This window comes from Salarias fasciatus, chromosome 18 (assembly GCF_902148845.1).
Source record: "Salarias fasciatus chromosome 18, fSalaFa1.1, whole genome shotgun sequence".
NCBI lineage: Eukaryota > Metazoa > Chordata > Actinopteri > Blenniiformes > Blenniidae > Salarias > Salarias fasciatus.
This window is the reverse complement of record NC_043762.1, coordinates 31,246,693-31,270,435: the sequence shown is the minus strand read 5'-3', so window position 1 is coordinate 31,270,435 and position 23,743 is coordinate 31,246,693. Positions and strand designations below refer to the sequence as shown.

The 23,743-nt window shown below is 42.5% G+C and overlaps 1 protein-coding gene across 2 annotated transcripts in view; it reads left to right on the top strand.

Moving 5' to 3' along the window:
* Window positions 1-23,361, top strand: part of LOC115405395 (macrophage mannose receptor 1-like) — a 38,719-nt gene extending 15,358 nt beyond the window's left edge. The window contains exons 9-31 of one of the 2 annotated variants that reach the window (XM_030114961.1): window positions 4,555-4,668; window positions 6,517-6,632; window positions 6,738-6,886; window positions 6,984-7,183; window positions 7,398-7,513; window positions 8,054-8,126; window positions 8,231-8,384; window positions 9,311-9,349; window positions 9,447-9,610; window positions 9,714-9,775; window positions 10,358-10,458; window positions 10,550-10,692; window positions 11,759-11,864; window positions 12,196-12,323; window positions 12,402-12,446; window positions 12,530-12,632; window positions 12,868-13,100; window positions 13,382-13,547; window positions 18,303-18,467; window positions 20,971-21,087; window positions 21,186-21,341; window positions 21,466-21,495; window positions 22,213-23,361. In XM_030114961.1, coding sequence (XP_029970821.1) covers window positions 4,555-4,668; window positions 6,517-6,632; window positions 6,738-6,886; window positions 6,984-7,183; window positions 7,398-7,513; window positions 8,054-8,126; window positions 8,231-8,384; window positions 9,311-9,349; window positions 9,447-9,610; window positions 9,714-9,775; window positions 10,358-10,458; window positions 10,550-10,692; window positions 11,759-11,864; window positions 12,196-12,323; window positions 12,402-12,446; window positions 12,530-12,632; window positions 12,868-13,100; window positions 13,382-13,547; window positions 18,303-18,467; window positions 20,971-21,087; window positions 21,186-21,341; window positions 21,466-21,495; window positions 22,213-22,451 — 2,919 coding nt within the window. In that variant the 3' untranslated portion in view covers window positions 22,452-23,361. Of the gene's footprint in view, window positions 1-4,554; window positions 4,669-6,516; window positions 6,633-6,737; window positions 6,887-6,983; window positions 7,184-7,397; window positions 7,514-8,053; window positions 8,127-8,230; window positions 8,388-9,310; window positions 9,350-9,446; window positions 9,611-9,713; window positions 9,776-10,357; window positions 10,459-10,549; window positions 10,693-11,758; window positions 11,865-12,195; window positions 12,324-12,401; window positions 12,447-12,529; window positions 12,633-12,867; window positions 13,101-13,381; window positions 13,548-18,302; window positions 18,468-20,970; window positions 21,088-21,185; window positions 21,342-21,465; window positions 21,496-22,212 lie in introns of both variants that reach the window. The other variant, XM_030114962.1, reaches the window with a different exon arrangement.
* The last annotated feature ends 382 nt before the right edge of the window (window positions 23,362-23,743 follow it).

The window sequence follows — 23,743 nt, the reverse complement described above, 5'->3', positions numbered from 1 at the left end:
CTCGTTTCGGTCACTCTGTAGTTTCTGTCCTCGACTAGCAGCTGTGGAGCTTCTCCTCTTCTCTCACACAGCTCCAGCCTCCAGCAGCTCCAGCTGCTCACTAGCTGCACACAACGGCAGACAATGTGAATGTTGTGGACCGGATTTTGGCGAAGCCATTTGATAGTCTTCCTTACGAAGAGAAAATTGGTGTTAAACTGCATAACAAATCAACTCCTAAGACTGAGCTGGTGCCGAAAGGTGGGGAAAAGTAACAGGTCCTTTCAGCTGTCCTGGTCTGACCAGGTGAGCTGCTGACTGAAGTGCTGTCACCAATAAAATGTCCTGCTGGCCATGCCTCTGGATGAAACTATCTCAGGGAGGTGTTGTCTGGTCACAAGTGGGCTTTGAGGATCTGTCTAACTTTGACAGGGCGTACAAAAGGCATGAAAGCTAATAGAATTTACATACAAAAAACAGATTACACATATTACAATGTATGCTGCAAATGAGCTTCCCCTCTTTGGAAGACCAGCAGCCGCCACTGATATGTACCGAGTATGGACTGGAGGTCCCAGGGTCCAGATGGGAGACACCTCCAAAGGTGGTCCAGAACAATCGAGCCAAGATCCTGTGGGACTTCCAGATCCAGACTGACCAGCAGGTGATGGCCAATCAACCAGACATAGTGGTGGTGGATGAACAGCAGAAGACAGCTGTGGTGATAGATGTAGCAATCCCAAGTGATGGAACATCAGGAAGAAGGAGCAGAGAAGCTGGAGAAGTACCAAGGGCTGAGGGAGGAGAGAGAGAGAGTGTGGGGCGTGAAGACAACAGTGATACCAGTAGTGATCGGGACACTGGGAGCAGGAACCCCCAAGCTGGGAGGATGGCTCCAGCAGAGACCAGGAACAACATCTGAGAGCTCTGTTCAGAAGAGCACAATCCTAGGAACAGCTAAGATCCTGCAGAACCCTCCAGCTCCAGGCCTCTGGTAGAGGACCCGAGCTGGAAGGAGACAGACACAATACCGCCGGGGTGGCGAGAACAGTGTTTTATATATATATATATATATATATATATATATATATATATATATAAATATGTATATGTATATGTATATGTATATGTATATGTATATGTATCTATCTATATATATATATATATATATATATATATATATATATGTGTGTGTGTGTGGGTGTGTGTGTATATATATATATATATGTATATGTATATGTATATGTATATGTATATGTATATGTATATATATGTGTGTGTGTGTGTGTGTGTGTATATATACACATGTTTACTACTGTTCTCTTAAAGCAGTACTATGCAAGATTTGCTTTAGCGCTCCCCCTACTGGTCTCCTGTGAAAGCTCACTGTCGTAAACGTCCTCTGCATCAACCCCCCGCCCCGCGTGCACAGAGCGTCTCACTCCCGTTTCCTTTTTTTTCCGCTCGTTAGACAAAGTTTTTTTCTGTCTTTTTGGTTCTGCCATCCGTGAGTACCAAGGGGTGGCGTTCCTAATGCTAGCGAGGGTTTCATGCTTGTTTTACGCGCTTTTGTTAAATCTTCTGCAGCGGCAGTTCCTCGCGCTGCCCGGGAGCTTCCTCTGGTTACTCCCTCTGTCATATACCCCTTTCCCACTGCAACTAGCAGGTCGTCCCGTGTCTGCGACCCACTAACTATCGCCTTTTTAGACGCCTTTCCCACCGCCTGCTGACCCGTGTCTCACCTCCTGCTGGCGAGCCGCGTTGCTGCGTTTTCCCGCACTGATGGTGTCCCACGTTGATGACATCATCAGCGCGACGGAGCAAAACGAAAGCAAACAATGCCATCTTGCCATTTCTGGGTCGTCTGGACAAAGGAAATCTCACGCTGTGTCCAGAAACAACAACTAGCGCGCTAACTTAGCCGCGCTGCGTCGACGTCATCATGTAAGTTCCTCCCACTAAAAGCCGGGAGAAAGCTGACCCTGGAATTTAACTGGTCGATTGCAGGGTGAACGACCCGGGTCGAAATCCCGGGTCAAACCTTTTCCCACTGCCATGACTTAGCGGGTTTAAACGGGTTTTTTGGCCAGTGGGAAAGGGGTAATAGACATGCCTGCCTCATACACTCAGACTTATTGGAAAACAAACACACTCGGAGATGCTTTCAGCCAGGGCCGGCCCGGGCTTCGGAGGCGCCCTAGGCGAGCCCGAGACGAGCGCCCCTTGGGAGCGCATTTTTCGACCGGTCCGACAGTTGTTGAGCGGGGGGGGGGGGGGGGGGGGGGGGGGGGGGTGCTGAGAAGCAATGCCGAACGATACCGATCTGTGCCGAGGAGCACCGAGGACCGCTGTGCATCAGACCGCTGCAGAGCAGGGCACACGGAACACGGAGCATCGTAGCGCCCCTTGTACGACCGCGGCGCCCCCCCCGGGGACGTAGCGCCCTAGGCGGCCGTCTAGTTCGCCTATGCCTAGAGCCGGCCCTGCTTTCAGCTCAGTGCAGCGAACTCACTCGCGCTCACGTCTACCAGAGGAGGTGCCACTCCTCTTTATTTTTCAGTTACCAAACGGAAATTAGAACCAATCAACACATCATGCAAAGATCGTCTATTGCAACACAGTGACAGATATCGCACTCCAACAGCTTTTATACTTGTAATCCCGTATGAGCGCCGTAAAGCAGGTTTGTTCTCTCAGATGTAGTCGGGTCGCTCCTCTGAAATTGCAAGCGCTGTTTTCAGGACCCAGACCCCGGGGGGAGTGGAGGGACAGGCGAATCAACGTGACAAGTCTTTGTTTACCTCCACAGGGATTCTGAAACACATTTATTGAGGTAAAAAAGTTGCAAAGTTCTGCTTTAAAGCACTGACTCCATCACAATTATAGTTCAAACGAATGAACTCAACAAACTTGACTATTCACTATTTGATCGTCAGCAGTTATTTAGTTATTCACAGGGTTTGTTGCCTGTTTGTTTCATGAGGACAAGATCATTTTATTTAATTTTATTTTTACTTTACTCTAATGAAAGGCTTAATTGGTAGCCTCTGTCTACTTAGTGTACTTCATCACTGGAACTGTTGAACAAATGAAGATGAAAATATAAATGAAAGCATCAACACAAAATTAAACAAATTGATTTTTTTGGCTAACTTTAAAGTTCCACTTATATTTTCTTCCTGAAAACTATCTTGAAATCCCCCCCCTCATTGGGATCTGGAAAATCCTGAATTTTGGATCAAACTTATCCAGATCCTACTGAAATGTTTTGAATAACCCAAACTGAAGTTTTGATTAAAACTGTATCCTGCTTTTTTAGCTAGTCCAAACCCTAGAAATGGCATTAACATGGTGATAGTTTATTTTTGGCTCTAAGGAAAAGTCATTTTGTATGAAATAAAAGATTTTCTAGGACTAATTCTGAAACCCAGAAGAGAAAACGCTCCGTTTCACTGAAAATCCCGCCTCTCCCCCTGTGGACTTTGACTGACAGTGTACTTCAGCCAATCAGAGCTTCAAAACAAATACTCTAGCTAGCTGTAGCTCTTTAGCTCTAGCTCCTCTACACACAAAGACACGTGAAAACGTCTTTTCCTGTTACAAACTCACCAAGCGCAGACCCTTCAGACCCTCCAGACCCTTCAGACCCTCCAGACCCTCCAGACCCTTCAGACCCTCCAGACCCTTCAGACTCTTGCTCTTGCTTGATTGTTGCTTTCAGATGATGGTCAAAGTTTGTCTCCGTAATCGGAGATACAAAAAGCAGCAACGCTGATTGGCGAGGGCCTGGGGGGAGGGGGGCTCAGGGGAGCCATCTTCTCCGTGTGACGTGAACATGGGAAACAGCGTTTTCACGGGTGTGGGAGGGGCTGCCTCTCTGAGCAGCAGAAACATGAGGAAAGCTCAAACACACAGGCACGAAGGAAAAAAACTCTTTGGGGTGTTTTTGGTGAGAACATAACTATATAACAAGGTTAAAATATACAAAAAGTGAATTTTGCATGATACAGCCCCTTTAAGATTAAAACTAGGATTGGATTACACAATGTAATCCCATTTCTGAATTTTCTCCCTTCTGAATAACTCATTTTCAAGATTTGATCCAATCCGATAACCAAACTCCACTCAGAAGATTGGAGGACAAACAGCCAATGAAAAACCCAGTTTGTTCCAGAGGAAGTACTGGTTGACGATGGGATGCAAGAACTTTGGAGGAGATTTAGAAATTTACATTTAGGAACAACATTGTTTAGTAGCTACAGCATAGTGATGGGTCCTTGCCTTTCTTCAAAATAATAATAATAATAATAATAATAATAAAAGTAGATTCAGACAAAACTCTAGGCAGATGGCAGTTGGTAAAGGCTTCGTGTCCTTTTAGGGTGGCACAAGAAGGTGTGAATTAAATGTATAGTATTTTGTCAAGAAAGCATCAGGTCCTGTTGACTTGCCAGATTTATTGACTTCTTCGGCCTCAGTTGTTATCAGTCCACCCAAGCTTCGAGTAGCCTCTGCCTCTCTTCAGGAGTTTCAGCTATTTTCCAACAATTTTATGGGAATTATTTGTTATTACAGAATGGGAACTGGGCAGACCGTGCATGTGAGGAGAAACATGGCTTTATTTGTATGAAGCAAAGCTCCACCGAAAGCACTGAAGAGGAAATAGAACAAGATATTGGCTGCAAAGTGGTGAGTAAAGCTGGTAACCAAAAACAAAAATGTAAGGCATTTCTAAAGATGAAAAAATATGAGAAAAATTGCTCTCTGCATTCTACCGTCTGTTCACAGCTCCCCATAAATGTACATAATGTCTCGTCTAATCCAATTGTCACCAATACAATTCAAATCTGGATCCAGTTCAGAAAACAGCATGGGTTTCACAGGGCCTCGATTCTTGCTCCAGTTTTGAATAATTATGCATTTCCCCCTTCCCGTTTCGACGCTGCATTTCGTATATGGTCCGAAAGAGGTCTCAAAACACTTAAGGACCTGTACGATGAAGGAGTCTTTATGGCCTTTACATCTGTGTCAGAGAGGTTCAACCTACCCAAGAGCCATTTTTTTCGGTATCTCCAAGTGAGGCACTTTGTCCAAAAACAGTTCCCACATTTCCCAAACCGCCCCCCTGAAGCTGAAATAGACCAACTGCTTTCTCTCGACCGACGACAAAAGCGACTGACATCTGTCATTTATAATAAGATTGGACTTTTGAGCCCAGTCCCCACGATATCACCTAAAAATGCATGGGAAAAGGATCTGGGGATAGACATCACCGATGACCAATGGAGAGACGTTTTAAAAAAGATCCACTCTTCATCGATTTGTGCCAGGCACTGCCTATTACAGTGGAAAGTGGTTCATAGAGCCCATTTCACCAATGTTAGGCTGGCAAAAATTTACCCAAATTACAGTGATGCCTGTAATCGTTGTAAACAGTCCCCTGCGGACCATGTGCACATGTTCTGGTCGTGCCCGAGCTTGACTAGCTTTTGGCCGAATATATTTCAAACTCTCAAACAGGCCCTCAATACAAATTTGGAACTAAATCCCCTGACCGCTCTTTTTGGCCTCCCTCTGCCTAAAAATCTTCCAGTCCCCACACAATGTGTTGTGACCTTTACCACTTTGCTTGCCAGACGTGCCATACTTCTTAAATGGAAGCACGTCTCCCCACCGACTCATAACAGTTGGATTCAGGAAATTTTACTCTGCCTAAATTTGGAAAAATTAAGGTTCTCACAGAAGGGATCTCTGATAGCATTCCATAAAACGTGGGACCCACTGCTGGCCTATATTAGTAACAACCTGAGCGTTACTCTTGACGACACTTACCTGATTAAAGAGAGGGGGAGAGAACACCCAGCCCCCCCCCCCCCCCCCCACACACACACACACACACACACACACACACACAATTTATTTATTTATTTATTTTATTATGTATGTATCTATTTATTTTTAACGAATCTATTCATTTGACTGTTATTGCTAGTTACTGATTTACTTTATTTCAGTGATTTATAATTACTATTGCCATTACTGCCTTTTTAACTGCACTTTATTTGATTGTGTTATTGTATGTTGTGCAACAATCTTGTCAACGACTGTGATTGCATCTGAAATGGGTTCTTGGGAGGGATAGTGGGATTTAATTAGGGGTTTCATTTTTTGTTTGTCTTTTGTTATATTTCACTCTAATGCAGATACTGTGAACACGATGTGAAACTATTGTGCCCTTTTACATTTTCTGCGAAAAAACTCAAAGAAATTTGGGGGGAAAAAAAAGTACAAGAGAAAGGCATATCTAGCTAAGTAGCTAAATTTATGGAGTGGCAGCTGCAACATGTACAAAATAAATGCAGAGATAAGTAGATGATAAGTACACCTCAGCAACTAAATGATAGATTAAACAGGCTTACAGAGCATGAAGTTAACATCAAGTATGAGAGACTAACTAAAGCTACTGCCCTCTAATGCTAATACACAGAAGCAGCATAACCTTTATTATGTATATAAACTGTATTTTATTTTCTACAGAATTGGAAGAGACATGGTTCTTACTGTTACTTCATAGGAACTGAGACAAAGACTTTTGATGATGCAAAAGAGGACTGCAAGAGCTCAGGCTCGTATTTAGCAGATGTTTCAAGTGGGTAAGGACATATTTTTAATATTGGAATTATTTATCGGAGACACACAGGAACACTTTCAAAGCATATTTTTCATATAATTCTGTGACCTTGTGTAAATACCTGCAGAGTGGATAATGCCTTCCTTGTCAGTCTGGTGGGGTGGAGACCTGAAAAACACTTCTGGATCGGACTCTCAAATCGCAACAATATTGAGGTTTTTACATGGACCAACACAGACGTAGTGAAATTTACTCACTGGAATGCAGACATGCCAGGTATTGAAATCTTACTAGACATTCTTTTGTTGGTTCATATTGACAATCCACAGCCTTGTGATTGGGTTGAATGTATTGTTTTTCCTTTTTCTTTAAGGCTTTGAACAAGGCTGTGTTGCTATGACAAGTGGGATTTTGGCTGGACTCTGGGACTTGTTGCCCTGCACCAACAAGACCAAATACATCTGCAAACATCTGGCAGAAGGTGCTGTTTCGACCATTCCACCACCAACTAAAACCCCTCTTGGCTGTGCAGAGGGCTGGACAAGAATGGCAACAAGGAACACCTGCTACAAGGTAAAACCCATCGTCAGGATTAGGGTGTGGGGTGCCGAAAATATATAATGACCTAATTGTAAGTCCTTATTCCTGTTGCCCTCAACTTGAAGTAATGCAAATGAAAACTAAAAATAAAATACAGCCAAAGTGGTAAAAGTGAGATTTTTATTTAATTTACGAAAATAAAAAAGTATTTAGTAAGAGTAGCCTTAATTTTGTTTTTGTTTTCTAGTTTTTCACAGGGCCTCGCTCACACGAGAAGACATGGTTTGAAGCAAGGGATTACTGCAGGGCCATTGGTGGAGACCTGCTGAGCATCCACAGTGCTATAGAACAAGCTGTGGGACGGTATGGGCTGTTCGCATTTTATTATAACTTAATGTTCATGAGCTAGACACCTGCAACTTTAGCTTACACAAACAGAGAAATAACATGCAAACCTAGGGCATAGGTGAACTGGGTGGCCGCCTAGGGCGCAGTGTACAGGAGGGGCACCGAATTGCCTTCCCAAATGTTCTTTTGACAGGTGGGCAATTATTATCAGTCATTATCCTGCACATGGAAGAATAGTGCATTCAAATATAGTGAGGGACGCAAAGTGGCACACACACACACACACACACACACACACACACACACAGAAAGAACACTTGAAGAAAGAACAATGAAACACCCACAAGTATGACCTGGACTTGAATGTAGTGTAGGCTACAAGACAACTGTACTAACAATGTGCACCACTGTATGCCCTGTGGCTTCAGAACAATCCATTGCATAGCTCAAACCTATTGCCAAACCCTCCAAACGGTTGATGGTGAAGTGACCAAGGTGATTGGGTTATTGAAATCAGAAATGATTTTTAATCAAATCCATTTTGTTGTACTGCAGTGGTGGAAGAGCCTGGATTGGACTACATGTTCCTGACTCTGGTTCTGGATATGTGTGGAGTGATGGAACCCCGGTAGGTCAACGGACTTCTCAGCTCCAGTTTAATTCATGTAACATATTAATACTGACACAATGCCACATTTACCACTATTGTTTAAATTTTGTTCTCATTCACAGCTAAACTTCCAGCACTGGATGGAAGGAGAGCCCAACAATTTTAATAATGCAGAATCTTGTGTTGAGTTTACTATCTATAACTGGGACGACTCGGGCTCCTGGAATGATGCACACTGTGAAGGTTACAACGACTGGCTGTGTCAGATCCGAGCAGGTACTGGTCAACACAGACCTGATTACTCTTTCCTTTGGTCTCCTCTGACACTGCATCATTTTAAAGCCTGATTTTACTCTCTTAAACTTCAGAAGTCTCTTATATCATGCTTCAAAACTTGTCGTCAGCTATATCACTTCTTTCATGACAGGATGCGTTATTCCATCATTATCATGATGGATGAATGATGATGGATGAACTATTACATAGTTCACAGGAATGAGTGCTTTAGGTTCTGACTGACTCTTTAAAGGTTCTAGCAGTTCACAGGAAGGAGTGTATATAGGTTCTGACTGACTCTTTAATCTTTTTTATGAATCTAATGAAAAGAGCATATCGACGGACACATCACCATGAGGACATTTTCAAAGCGGTAGCATCAAAGTTGATTGAGAAACAAAGAGCTGCCAAAATGCTTTGTTTACTTCTAGACGTCAATATGTCACGGCTGCCCCGTCCAATCAGAACACTTCACAGCCCCCAGCGTTAAAGAGGATTTAATCCCCTTAATTCAGAATAAACCAATTCCAAATTAAAAATGTGTAAGCACACTCATAGTAAATAAGTGGACTTTCTTTTAGGCTGTGGGATGAAATCTAGAACAGACTTTTCTTTTAAATGTTCTACCTGTGTATGTCTGGTTTTTCCGGGTTTCCTCCCACAGTGCAGAAACTTGTTTTAGTTGGTGACTGTGAATATGCTGTAGGTGTGAATGCAAGTGTGTATGACTGTCTGCCTTTCCATGTGTTTATCCTCTAATGCACTGTTCACCTGTCTAGGCTGTGAGCTGGAATAGTATGAAAGATGTATGAATGTAGGGATGAATGTATACAGTAGGTGAATGAATATATGCATGCACGGATGTATGTGTGGGTGGATGGATGGATGTTTTTGAACCAAACTGACAACTGCCTATGCTGTGACAGGAGTGACACCAAAACCACCTCCAAATGAAACTGCAGCAGGTAAGTTGAGGCTGAATTCAGAAATTCATCAACTTCCGATTCTCTCTCCCACTATTAGACTCAAATAAAAATGCACTGTATTTATACATGTTTCCAGTCTTTAATACCACACCAGACGGATGGCTGGAATGGAGAGGGAATCAGTATTTTATCAACAGATATTCAAAGTCAATGGAGGAAGCTCGTCACTTCTGCCAGCAAAGGCATGGTGACCTGGCGACAATCAACAGTAAGGAGGAAAACACCTTCTTATGGAAACAGGTAGATTTTATTAGCCATCCCAATCAGCCACATATTCAGAGACTTCATTAGCAATTGGAGAACATGTTAAAACTTGCGTGCCGATCTGGGTTTGTGTTTTCAGATATCTAGGACCTATGGATCCTTCTACTTTGGTCTGTCTGTGGATCTCGATGGGTCATTATGGTGAGTAGTTGTAATGTGAAGTAACTACAGGAGAGTCAGGAGGAAGTCATTTAATCAACTCAAAAATTTTCATTTTGTTCACTTTTTTCCTATAATGCAATTCAAATTGTCCTCTTCATATTTCTGTTCTTGCGCTATGGCTAGTTAGCAACTTGGTTCATCAACAAATGAGGTTGGATTTTAATGATCAGGATTAAATAATTGAAATTAATTGATTAATTAATTAAAGTTGTCCAGAATCATAGAAATGAACAAAGGTAGCTTATGGATCACATATTGTTTCTGCTACAACACATTCATGTTAAATAACCAAATATTTGTATTTAATTCTGTTTTTCTTTATTGAACACTCTTCTGACTTCAAGCTTTGTCAAAACTACCAAGCATTCCATCATCTTTTAAAGATTCTTTGTATTTAAAAGTTCTTGTCACGGATTCCAAAATATGCTCATTTTCCATAACAAAAAATGATCACATAATGCCCCCAACAAGCTGTATGAATGTACCGAAATGGCTGAGGACATATCTAGTTAGATAGATACGTAGATACTTCCATGTGTAATTATGTTTGCATGCTTCAAGGTGGATGGATGGTAGTCCTATATCATTTGAAAGATGGGCCGAAAATCAACCTAATACCAACGTCTATGACGAGCGCTGCGTTTTCATGTCCTACCACATGGGTGAGCAGGAGGAGTATGAACTCACATCAGTCAAAGACAGTGCTGTGGCTCTAACTCTCACTCAATATGTGACTCGTTGTTACTTTCCTAGGTTTCTGGAGTACGTGTAATTGTGGAAAAGAGTTCCAGTCATTCTGCAAACGAAGAAGTTCTCCACCCGTCAACTCTACTGTCGCCCCCACAGCTCCACCTAAAGGCGGGTGTCCACTCGCATGGACCAAATTCGGTACCAAGGTCAGAAAATCAGAAACATTTTTATTTTCTGTAGACAGTTGTTGATACCAGTATTTGTTGATATTAACCAACCAAGTTGGTTGGGATGAATTAGGGGCCCAGCCAGCGATTCTCAAACTGTGGAATGCAAACTCCCTCTGGTGGTATGAGTAGGAAAGTCATAATTATATGTTTTCATTAAAATATATCTGTAAATATATACAGTTATCAAAATACAAAAACTGCATGAGTTGTGAACCAGTAAGATAAAACCCCAGCTGCTGCAGATTCAGGTCAGCTGTAATGGAGGCATTATGTGCCACCATTACGGCAAGAGCCAAGAGTTGGCTATTTTCTCAGGTGGTACAAACTGAAAAGTTGGACAACCACTGCTTCAGGGTGATATCACATTAAAGCAAGTGCTGCATCCCAATATGAGTTACAACAGTAAAACCCAAAAAATATCATGGAAGGCCAAAAGGTACTATAATTCTGTTATTTCAATCAGGGATGCACTGGTATGTCAGTATAAGTAAGCAAGTAAAGTTTATTTCTAAAGTACTTTTCACAGATAAAATCACAAAGTGCTGTTCAAGGTAAAAAGATGCACATTTTACATATCATAGATTTCTATCATGAGATATTCAGCTAAAAGCTTCTCTCCCTAAAAGAGTCAAACTCCCTTCTGAAAAGGGAGAAGCCTCCTGTCCTGGCTGGTAGGGGGGCTCCCCTCTTTTGTGTGGGGGTTCCCTTGGTCAGGTGGGGTCGGGTGTGGATGCCCCCGCAGTCCATTGACTTTTCCCGGTGTGAACGTTTAATATCAATATAAATAGTTTTCACAGAAAGACAGCTCGATTCTATAGAACTGACAAATCACTGTGTCTGCATCCATATTTGACACTGAAGCCAGTTTTTGCCAGCACTCATCACGTGATCGCCATGATGGTTAGCTCTGTAAAATTATTTGTGTCCAGAAAAAACAACTCTTTTGGTCATGAAGATTTCAGACTTATGGTGCCAGTGCCCTTGATTATTTATTGTAATTATCCTCAGTAATCTTGTAATTTTCATGGTTGGATTCTTTCAGTGTTACAACATAGTATCTGACCGGAAGGTCACATGGGAAGAAGCGAGGAGACAATGCATCATGATGAGAGGCAATTTAGTCTCTATACATGCAAGAAATGTACAAGGTTTGTTTTTCACTTCCCATTAAATCATATGGAACCAAACAACAACTATAACCTGTGAGCTAAAGGCAACTTGAACTGTATTGAATGTGTTTGTGTTTTTATTTTTTGATTTTTTTAATGACTGACTTTCTTGTTGTTTTCAATATGAAACGTGTTTAGGAACTTTATTTTTCTCTTGTACTGTGATTTGTCTTGACCAAATTAGACATGTTATTTATGTCCTTGTTCCTCTTCTTTGCAAAAATAAACTATAAATCCATAAAGTTTTTCAAGAAGAGAGAAAAAAGTGAGACTAATTATTTCATCTGATATTTTTCTCCAACTGTTTCAGCCTTTTTGGTGACCAAACTGATTGATGTATCAAATACCGATATGTGGATTGGTCTGAATAGTATAAATCAGGATGGTTATTACTGGAGTGATGGGAAATCCAGGCAGTTCACCAACTGGGGTTATTCTGTAAGTATGCACTTTAAACTGAAAGGTGGACTTTCTATAGTAATGTGTGGCTTTACATGTTTTGGTTCTGTTTTTTAGAAGCACCAACGTCGTCCTGGATCTTTTTATCAAAGATGGGATGAGGTAAATGTTTAAATAACTTACGGTTGATGATTGCTGATTCAATACTGTAAATGAGATTCTAAGATATTTCTTTTCCTTTTTAGGAAGACTGTGTCACAGTGAGCACCAGTTCTAGTAATGGGGTCGGTAAATGGGTCATTCGGTCTTGTAATGACTCCTATGGATTCATTTGCCAAAAAGATATTGGTAAGTATTGATTTTAAAAATTAGTGCTTACTAACAAATCATATAGTATAGTTTTAACTTCTAATTGTTAACTATCTAACGTGATATTTCTCAGGATGCCAGTTTGAGCTCGTGAAAACGTATTTTCTCTGTCAGAAGCTGAGAAACTGGGCTATGATAGTAGTAGTATTAACCAACCAACTATGGTGTAGTTGTACAGAAAGAAAAACTTTTTGTACTACTGTGCTTTCAACAGATCCAACTATTCCGGCTCAACCAGAAGTAGTTGAATCGAACATCTACGTGCATCTGGGCAATGACAGTGTTAAAGTCATAACACAGAATCTGACCTGGGACGAAGCTAAAAAACGCTGTGAAGTGGACAAGGCTAACTTAGCAAGTCTTCGGAATGAGTGGACGCGAGCACATATCGAACTACTGGCTATGAATCTCAAAACTCCTCTTTGGATTGGACTAAACAAAAAGCAGGTGAAGCTGGCTCTTTTCTCAAACATTTATTAGTTCAGATGGACATGTAAAAGTTTTTCAGTAATTCTTTATTTTGTTTTTTTCCCAAGGCCTACAGCTTTTGTAGAATATTCTATCAATCCATTGTTGTGGCGTTCTGATTTGTTTCTGCAGATATTATCTATGACATCATTCATTCATGTAATTTGAGATTGAAGTTTGATGGTTTGAAAATACTGTTAAGAATTTTTTTCTAATAAGTCTGCTGTAACTAATTTAAATTTACAAACTTTTGCTTTCAGACTGGTGATTATTTTCGGTATGTTGATGGCTGGCACATAAACTTTGCCAACTGGGCAGCAGGTGAACCGAGCAGGGAAAGGCCGTGTGTGTACTTGGATGTGGAAGGAAAAATGAACACAGCTTTCTGTAACCAGACCATGAACAGTGTCTGCATGCAGTCAACAGGTATGATGATTAGCTTGCTCTGTTAAAACACACACACAAACACACACACACACACACACACACACACACACACACACACACACACACACACTGTTTTTCATATATAAATACTCATTTTGCATGTCAACAGTAACACTGAAAACATTTTACACTTTTTGTGTTCATCTTCAGTTGATCTCATTTGAATTTTATTGATGCAGACACTTCAGATGAAAAGAGCAGCAGAATCAACGTAGGAGATTATTCAGAATGGCCAAATGTTATTTGTGATGAAGAACTCATTGACTTGGTTAAAAATCAGTCTTTCGAAAACTTTACTTAAGGGATTTCAAATTAGCGGCGTAGGGATAAAACACGTCTGGGACTACTGGTAAAACAAAATTCTCTGATACTTTCCTATAAGACCACAAATCCACTCAGCCACTGATTGACTCTCTAAAATGAGTAGAAATACCTATTTCTTAAGACAAGAGGTTTGGCCAAAGGAGAAAAACATGGATGCCTCCAAAGCCCAAACTTGCATGACTGCAGAAGACGCTAATGCCACAAATGGGCAGCTTTACGAGAAGTGGTGCATGAGGTAACTAACTAAATTAATCGATGAGAAGTTTACACCCATTGTGGAGCTACTGAATAAACACGGAGATATGCTAGAGAATCACAAGGAGAGGCTAGATCAGGCTGAACAAAGGATTGGTGTCGTAGAAGATACAGTGGACTCGGTCACAACGAAGGTCGAGAAAACCTGGAAAAGACGGAGGCTTTTTTTGACTGAATGTGATTTAGAGAACTGGGGGTGAAGGATGAATATCAGACTCCTGAATCTTCCTGAGGGCACAGAGAGGACCAATCCAACACGCTTTTTTGAGTGCTGGCTTCCCTAGGTGCTGCACATTAAAGTGAAAGGTGGACGGATCACGCTGGAGAGGCGGCACCGCTCGCTTGCTCCGAAGCCCTCGTCTTCGCAGAGTGATTGTGTTTTCTTAAAGGGCCTGTATCATGCTTTTTTAGCTTGTCCAAGCCCTATTATTGGCATTAACATGGTAACAGTTTATTTTTGGTGCTAAGGAAAAGTCATTTTGTGTTAAATAAAAGATTTTTGGAGGTTAATTCTGAAACCCGGAAGAGAAAACGCTCTGTTTCACTGAAAATCCCGCCTCTCCCCCTGTGGACTTTGACTGACAGTGTACTTCAACCAGTCGGAGCTTCAAAACAAACACGTCATGCGCTTCTGTAAGGGTTAGCTTTAGCTCTTTAGCTTTAGCTTCTCTACATGCAAAGACACGCGAAACGTCTTTTCCTGTTAGAAACTCACCAAGCGCAGACCCTTCAGACCCTTCAGACTCTTGCTCTTGCTTGATTGTTGCTTTCAGACGATGGCTGATTGCCGAGGGCCTGCGGGGGGGGGGGGGGGGGGGGGGGGGGTGTCTCCTCAGTGAAAAATGCGAATCAGCTGCTGCTGGTCAGAGGAGAGTGGCGTGTTGTCTGCGCGGGGTGGGGTGGGAGAAGAGTGGTGGGAGGGAGTTCAACTTTTGTGACGTATTTAGGTTTGCTGAGTTTCAAACGAGCTGTTTTCTACCCGATGGGAGGGGCTGCTGTTAAGAGCAGCAGACTGAAAGAGATTACTCAGACATGCGTGGATGAAGGCAAATAACATTTTGGGGGTGGTTTTAAAGGGGAAATCAATTTTGTGGCATGCTTAAAACCTTAAAAAAAATGGATTTTGCATGATATAGGTCCTTTAAAGCTATAGTGCGTAACTTCGGTCGCCCTCTAGCGGAATTCTGCGTTCTTACAACAATAACGCCAGCGCTTCCACATGATGTACACCCAGCTGTCCCCGGTGTCCCTCCTCCCCCTCTCCCCCCAACCGCTGCCACGGTGATTCGCACGTTGAAAACGGTTTTTATTCTGTGTGAATAAGGACAGCTGGTGAAAAAAGACGGACTCCTCTGAAGAGGTAATTATTGCTTTCTTCCTTTTTTGGCCACAGAAACGCAAATAGCTTATTGCAAACGGGAGACACGGTGCCTGCTAATTTATAACTGACAGGTTAGAGGATGAAAAGACCCAGTGGTTATCAGCGGAAATCATTTGTTGTCAGTTGGTCTCCAGTAGCTGCTTCTTGATGAAAAACGAAGTGTTACACACAAAATACAGTGTTTCCTGCAGGAAAAGTTTGGCCGGGGGCGGGGTGGGGGGAGCGTGTGGTGTTGCTGCTAACGCTGCTAATGGCTAACGCTGCTAACACTGCCGGTGTTCGACCGTCGGAGAGTTTTTTTTTTTTTTTTTTTCTCCTCTCCGTTGTCCGGGCGCTGCACAATTTAGGGTGAGGCGCCCGGACTGAAAATGTCTAGCAGAAACCCTGATAGCATGTCGCTTCCGCGGTCTGCCTGAGACTGTGAGCTCCCTTCTTGTTGTGACGTGAAATGCGTAATTTCCTCCACGCCAGCGCGGGAATGTCGCCGGTCGACAAGCAAAGCAATAATTATATATATTGAAAAATCCCGCGAGATGTTAGAGGAGCCGATCGGCTTAATCTGCATTTTGTCATCTCCACTAGTAGTGACTTGGCTAAAACAGACATTCATAGACATTTTAAAGTTACGCACTATAGCTTTAACTACCAAGACAAATGATGTGACATGAATGCATCCCAGGAAACAGAAATGCAGAAACCGGTTGTGAAACATGGAGGCTCTCCATGGTTATATTTTTCCAGGATCTTTCTGCCTCTGTCACTCGTAAGAGAAAGGGACATGATGCATTGAAGAAGCGGAATATAGGTTGATCTATCCTGCAAAGCTGAAAGTAACATACAGTGGACCAACTAAAGTATTTAATAACCACACCGAGACAGAAGATTATGCTGACGGGATGGAAGGGACCTCTACTGGCTGGGACCGATATTTGGACTATTCTCAAGATAATTTCTGTTATCTTTTAGTAAGTACGCTAACCGATGTGAAATGTGATATGAGTGGGGCATCGAATCTATAAAGCCTGAGTAGGGAGAGTAAACACAGCATCAAAAGCCTTGCTCAGGTGGATGAAGGCCAGATAGAGGAGTTGTCTCTGCTCCTGGCACTTCTCTTTCAGCTGCCTCACAGAGAAGACCATATCTATGGTTGACCTGGCTGCTCTGAATCCGCCCTGCACCTCTGGATATACACGTTTGGCGAGTAGTTGTAGTCTGTTGAGGACAACAGGGGCAAAGGCTTTGCGAACTGTGCATGGGAGAGAGATGCCACATGGTAGTTGTTACAACTCTTACTCTCCCTTGTTTTTATACAGGATGATAATTTTGGCATCACACACGTCTTTGGGTCCAGCCCCCTCCTCCCAGCACTGCAGCAGGAGCTCATGAAGGTGTTTCAAAAGCGAGCTCTCCTTTGTGGTTTTGATGATTTCAGGGGGGATGTTGTCACAGCCTGGAGCCTTGCCGTTTGAGATGCAGCCTATCACCTTGCTGAGTTCCTCTGTGGTGGGTGGAGTGTCACCTTCATCCATGACGGACAGTGAAGGGATGTTCTCAAGGGTCGTGTTTGATACAGTGGTTTCTCTCGAGTAGAGGTCTTGGTAGCGCTCAGCCCATCTCTCCATTTGTTTACCGCGATCCTTGATGAGGTTGGCAGCAGCTGATTTAAGTGGGGCGGTCTTGATGGTACTGGGACCGAAAGCTTTCGTCGTGCCTTCGTACATTTTTTGCACATTTCCAAGATCTGCAGAGAGCTGCATGCCCCAGCAGAGGTTAAGCCAGTAGTCGTTGGCACAATGCCTTGCAAATCTTTTGGGCATTGTTCCTTGCAGCGCGCAGTGCAGCAAAGCTTTCACACAGAGGGCTCCTTCTTGTGGGATTTTAGGGCTTCATGTTTAGCGGTGATGGCAGGTTCGAATTTTAGAAAGAGTTTAATGTCATATTAATTGATCCCCTGCTAAACATGTTTAATGATTCCCTGGTTAAAGACACATTACCACAATATTTAAGAGAAGCAAATCACTGGATTTATTAAAGGTTAAAATTCTCATCATAATATGCATTGACTACTTAAAATAATCCAATATTTTTGACATGACTATTGTACTTTCAGTAGACGCCGAAGAGGCATTTGACCGCATAGAGTAGTCATAACTGTTTTACATGTTAAATAAGTTTGGATTCGGAAAAACCTTTATAAACTGGATCAAAAACCCCCTCTCAGCGGTACTCACAAATGCATTCTGTTCTTCCTGTTTCCCTATTTTTAGAGGAACGAGACAGGGTTGTCCCCTTATCGCCGCTGTAATTTGCTCTTGCAATCAAGCCTTTGGCAGAGTTGATCAGTATGAACAATAACATTAGTGGTCTGGATAAGAAATGTAAAATTTCGCTCTATGCTAATGATATTTAATTGTGATGACTGACCCAGAGACCTCCATTACCTGCCTAATTGAAACAGTTCATGTTTTTAATAGCTTTTTGACTACAAGATAATTCAAATCTGAGGCCATGCCAATTGGTGTCTTGAAACAAGTGCCTATGAGATCTTTCCCCATTCAACGATCTCCAGAGGGTTTCACTTATCTAGGAGTCTACATAACACCTAAAGTTGAACAAATGCATGAAGCCAATCAGAACACTCTAATTGGCAGAGTCAACACCTCACACTCCTTAAACCAGAACATTTTCTTGGCGACATTCAATAAACCCAATCATACAAGTCGTTGTTGTAGTTCAAATATCAAGTGGTTAATGATTGTATCTGCCATTCACAGATGTGCCACCAACAGAATCAACTGTATTCCCTGGGAACTGCCCTCCAGACACAGATGTGGACTACTTCCAGAGTTACACTTGGCTGCCATTCAGGGGACACTGCTATTTGTTTGTCCATGATGAAATAGAATGGGCAGATGCAGCCAGCAGCTGTGTGAGACATGGTAAGAGGAATCTGTGGCTGGGTCTGATCCTCGGAGTGATCATCCTGTATTGTGGAGAGCGAAGTTGCGCAGAAATCTCCATATTCTGAAACTTATGTAAGTCCTCTTGGGGAACACCAAACCACTTCAAGACCAAACTTGAGAAAGAATCTCTAAAGTAGGTCCTGGGCCTAAGTCAGGGTCTCCTCCCACTGGAATGTGATCTGATGAAACTCTTAAGGAGACCACCAAGAAGTGTCCTAATGGCAAGCTTCTCAACTGGTTTCTCAGTGTTAGTGGAGAAGATTAACACAATATTGCATAAGAATCTTTCACTTGGTGGTACAAGCACCAAATTTGCCACAAATTATGTTCAGGATGTACTTTTTTGGAAAAGTATGCTATTCAGCTAAAAATCCAAGATGGCCACCAGGTTCAAATATGGCCGCCTCGCTTAATGTAAAAAAAAAAAAAAAAATCCGTTTTCCAAGTAGAACTTGAATTAAATTAATAGTATTTAATGATCCAAAAATCAAAATGAATATTTTCTGGCTGGAAAAACTAAATGGTGCCAATTGAATGTCAGTATGGCTGCCCATAGACAAGATGGCAGTTGTTGGGAGACTCAAAATTAGTTTTTTCTAAGCTGTTTTATCACAGATGTTGCATTCACTTGAAGGGCAACATCTATGGTCATTCATTGAAATGCTGTGTTCAGACTCTATTGGTTTGTATATATTTATAAGAGTGATGCCAAAGCAAACCAGGGCACACTGAAGACACCAATGTTGTGAGACTCAGCAGGGGCTCAGCGCCGGCTTGTAGTTGTGGTTTACTAACTTGCAGTGGTGTGCTCACTATAGTTTGTAGTATACTTGTAGTATATTTATAGTATCCCAAATGCTATCTAATAAGTCCCTGTACACAGTATATCTCAAATAAGAGTTTAGTTAGTTGTACTGTTGTTGTGTTGTTAAGGGAAACAATGTCGAGTTTCAGACAAAACCAAACGACCTCTCAACTTTAAAAGCCTCCTGTGAGACAACGACAAGACTGAGCTCTTTGGGTTCTTAGCTGACAAAGTAGTGACCATGTATCCTAACAATGTCATAATTGTTCCTGAAGGCAAGCAGCCTCTTTCAAGCAATCCCATCAGCCTTTAAAGGCTCCAGTCAGGGGTGTACACTGCCCATCCTTGTGACCCGCCTTCGCTCCCTCCCGGGCGCAGCACACCTCGATCTCTTGTTGATGTCGTCTTCAAGCTTTTCTGTAAAGGAAAGCCCACAAATCCTTCATTGCAATCAGGTGGGCTGCAGCTTAGAGAAAGCTGAAGCATGCAGGGCATCAGCCCTTCAGGACTCAGTTTGGACACCCCTGGTTTAAGTCCTTGCAACTATGAAGAAGCTAACTCTGTAATGTTCACACGTGCAACCGCATGCACGCATGCAGACAACCAACAGATGAAGTCTGTGTTGACAGATGTGGTTGTTGTTGTTGCAGTAAATGTTTTTGCTACTCTAGGATTTGGTCAGGGTCCACTAAGTTGTTGCCAATTCCTGATATTGTGGTGAATCTTGGTCAAGAACAATCCAGTGGCATGTTGTTCATTCACACCTCGACCTGACATCACCTGACTGTGATGTTGTGTCAGCTTTTGTGGTACAAGCACAAAAACTGCATGGAAGGCATCGGAGGTTTGTCCTAAAGTGAGCCCTGTCTTCAGAAAGTTAGCCAACTACTCGTAAAGTGGCGTGAAGTGTGCGTAAACCCGTCTTGACTGCGTGCCATATCGGGACGAGAATTTTGAAATGTTTAATATTTTGGTCATGACAAAATATTGGGAACGGGCCGTGAACTATGCACCAACTGTCCATGAACTCGTCGGGACAGTGCGGGAGGATGCGTGCCAGTCGTGGCCACCGGCGAGTACCCGGAAAAGGGCCCCATGCGGGGGATTTTCGACACACTGTCGTTGCAGCATCAAGTGTAGCACCTTTAATTTGTCATTGAAATTGACTGATGTCAGCCGTCCGTCGGGGGCCCCTTCAGCTCGGGGCCCTTGGCAGCGCCTTTTCTGCTGCTCTTCAACACAGAGCAGCTGCAGGTACAGGATCTTCTCTTCTCTGCAATGATGACGTCTCTGGGATTCAGCATGTTGTCTGTTCCACAGCAAATCCAAAAATGACCCGGGGTTGGGGAAGCCCCCTTTTTAATGACATACGTAATTGCGCGCGCAACCACGTCGTGCCAATGCGGGAAGCGCGTAAACTATGCGTGAATGCGTCGTGCCAGTTCGCGACACTGACGTGCGCATTCGTGAACTGTCCGTGAACTGGTCGTGAACAGTGCATGAACTAGTCGTGAACAGTCAGGGAGCCTGCCGGTTCGTGAATCCACGACAACATCGTGGCAAAAAGTCGTGCAAGTGTAAACCTGGCTTTACGCTGATCAGAGTTTATTTATCATGAAGAACATTGAGTAAAATAGACCCTGAAATATAAATAGGACTGCTTTTGTTATCAAGGTGGAATCCTGGCGAGCATTGAAGATCCTGCTGAGCAACAGTTCATCAAGAGTAATGTGGAAATATTCCAAGATAGCCACAGTTCTTTCTGGATTGGCCTCTTTAAAACATATCAAGGTAAGACAAGGCTTGCGCCCTATATTTGCAAGGCACTTTCTTAATATTTCTGTTGCTCTGACATTTAAATTACACTTCATCATTTGTTTGACTTCTAGGAACATGGTTATGGTTGGATAAAACGGTCATGGATTACACTAACTGGGCTCTGTACGAGCCTGATTCTGACTATGGTGCAATCAGAACCTCAGATGGAGCTTGGTCCTCTGGTCGAAGATGGCATGACCGAGCATATATCTGTAAGAAAGCCAAAGGTAAGATCTTTGAGTCCTACTGATATATCAGTCTTTTCATTACATTGTTTAAGTCATATGCCACACTCATCTATGACCAAAGCATTCATATAATATTTAATATTTATTATTTCATTCTCTCTAGTAATACTGACAGATTCAGAGTCAAGACCAGGTGAGTTACATTTCAGTATCAGCTTGACACATTAATATTTTGATATTATTGTAAAATCCAACACTTTCAGCAAAATTAAAAAAAAAAAAAAATGTTTAGTTAAAGGGGCACAGCGCAGTTTTAAATATTAAATTTTCAATCATTCACACCCACACACGTTTTCACCTTTGCCTGATGGGCAGCAAGAGCTATTTTTGCAAGATCGCAGTCGCTCCTATTGTCCTGTGCAGGGCACTGAAGGCACAGCAATATGAGTGATTCGGTTACGAATCGCTCTGAGCTTGACGTAATGCGTGCTCCCGCTGGCCTGGTAATCCTAAATTTCGATTTGTCCGCCATTACTCCGCCAGACGCTTAGCAGCAACAACTGAGCAGTACTGAGGATGGAGCTTCCAGAAAGTAAGAAAAGACCGGCTTCTAGCACTGCCACAGCTCCAGCACAGACCCACCAGGCAGAATAAACTTACATTTTACTCGAGCGCTGCTAAAAGAGCGAGGAAGGAGTTCCTCTCTTCTGTGCACGCACATGGGCACAAGCCACAGACACGAGCTTTTCACTAAGCTACAGTTACGCCTAAGGCCTGCAGGGGTCGGTGTTTCGCATAAAACGAGCAAACTGCGCTGTGCTCCTTTAAGTAACAGACAGGAATTCATACATACATTCAGTTGTGATCAGAATTGTTTTCACTGAGCATCATCTCCCTGTTGAATGTGAAGAACCTCGAGTTCAGGATCCTCGCAGTCGTCTCCGCACAAGCCTGGTAGTTGTGCTGATCATCGCCATTGTCTCGACGTTGATGGTTGTGGCCTTCGTTCTCTACAAGAAGTCCCCTAAACCTCTGCCCACCTTTGAAAATCCGCTCTATGTCAACAGCGAACAATCGCCACCTGATGTAGTCGACACCAATAAAATGATAGAGATTGCAGAAAATCCGGAACCCATTTTATCTCTGTGATTGAAAAAATGCCAGAGTCCACAAGCATAATTGAATGTCAGCCTGATTGTATTCCACTTTGATACTTCATTGCTTCTTTGTTTGCTACATGCGGCGCATATTCAGGTATTGAATAGTGCATCGCTAAGCATTAGTTTCAGTGGAGTTGACTGTGTAGCCTTGTGGAATAGAGCAATTTAGGTTCTAGGATGTCTCGATGGAAATCATAAGTATATGATCTTTTTTGTCTTTTTAACTGTGCCAGTGTACATGATTGACCTTCGGCCAAGTCCCACCCCCTTTAGTAACTCTTGCTAACTCGGACAAGCCACGGCAGCTGACTGCATGTTTATGATGGACCCTGTCAGAGTCACAACCATGCTGCAACACACCAGACAACTTCTGGAGCAAGCCTGAATTTATTCCATTTAGGAACTTTCAGCAAGGTCGGCATCATGTCAGGGAGGCCTATGTGGAAAATGTTAAACTGTATATGGATGAGAAAAACTGAAGTTAGAGGCACCAATCTGGAAGTGGCATTCATCAGATGACCCAGGCATGTTTTGTTCAGTGTTGGGAAATTGGATCAAATGAACCTGATTGTGTATCATTTCAGGATACCTAGTTCTGCTGTTGCAGGTACTCCAGGCACTTCGTTTCACCATTTTTGCATTTTCAATTACTTAAATCAGCCAGAAAACAGGAAAAGTGTTGCCATCTTGATTGGTTCTTGACAAAGTTTTATGCTAAGAATGTCTGAGTCTGCTTTTTGGGCAGTTGGTCGGTGTTTGCTACTGGTTAATTTACATGTAGGGGCGGGAGAGAGCCAATAGGTCAGTTGTGGAGCTTACCTGATGCCGGTCATTGCTTCTGCTCTTAAATGTACAAATGTACCTTTGTGTCACTGTTAAATAAATATTAAACCTTGAACTAAATTCTGATTGTTTATCTCCTACTTTTAAAAATATAACAAATGTGCACTCCTGCATGTTCTGTTAACTTTAAAAGATTACAGCAAGCTCTCCGGTTTTAACATAAACGGTCACATATGAATTTTTTTACCAATAAATCCGGCGTTGTACAATTCTCCACTTTTCTATCCCTGTTGTTAAAACCTTTGTCTTTCTGGGGATAGATATCTCTTCTTCCATAGGAATGATAATCAAAACGAGATTCTGTAATACACTTAAAGTCACAGCAGAGCTAGAGAGGTGCTCTAATCCACCAAACTAACTCTGTGGTTGGATCTCTATAATCAAAGTGAATATTCTACCCAGAGTAAACTTTGTCAGCTGGATGCTTCCCCTTGCCCC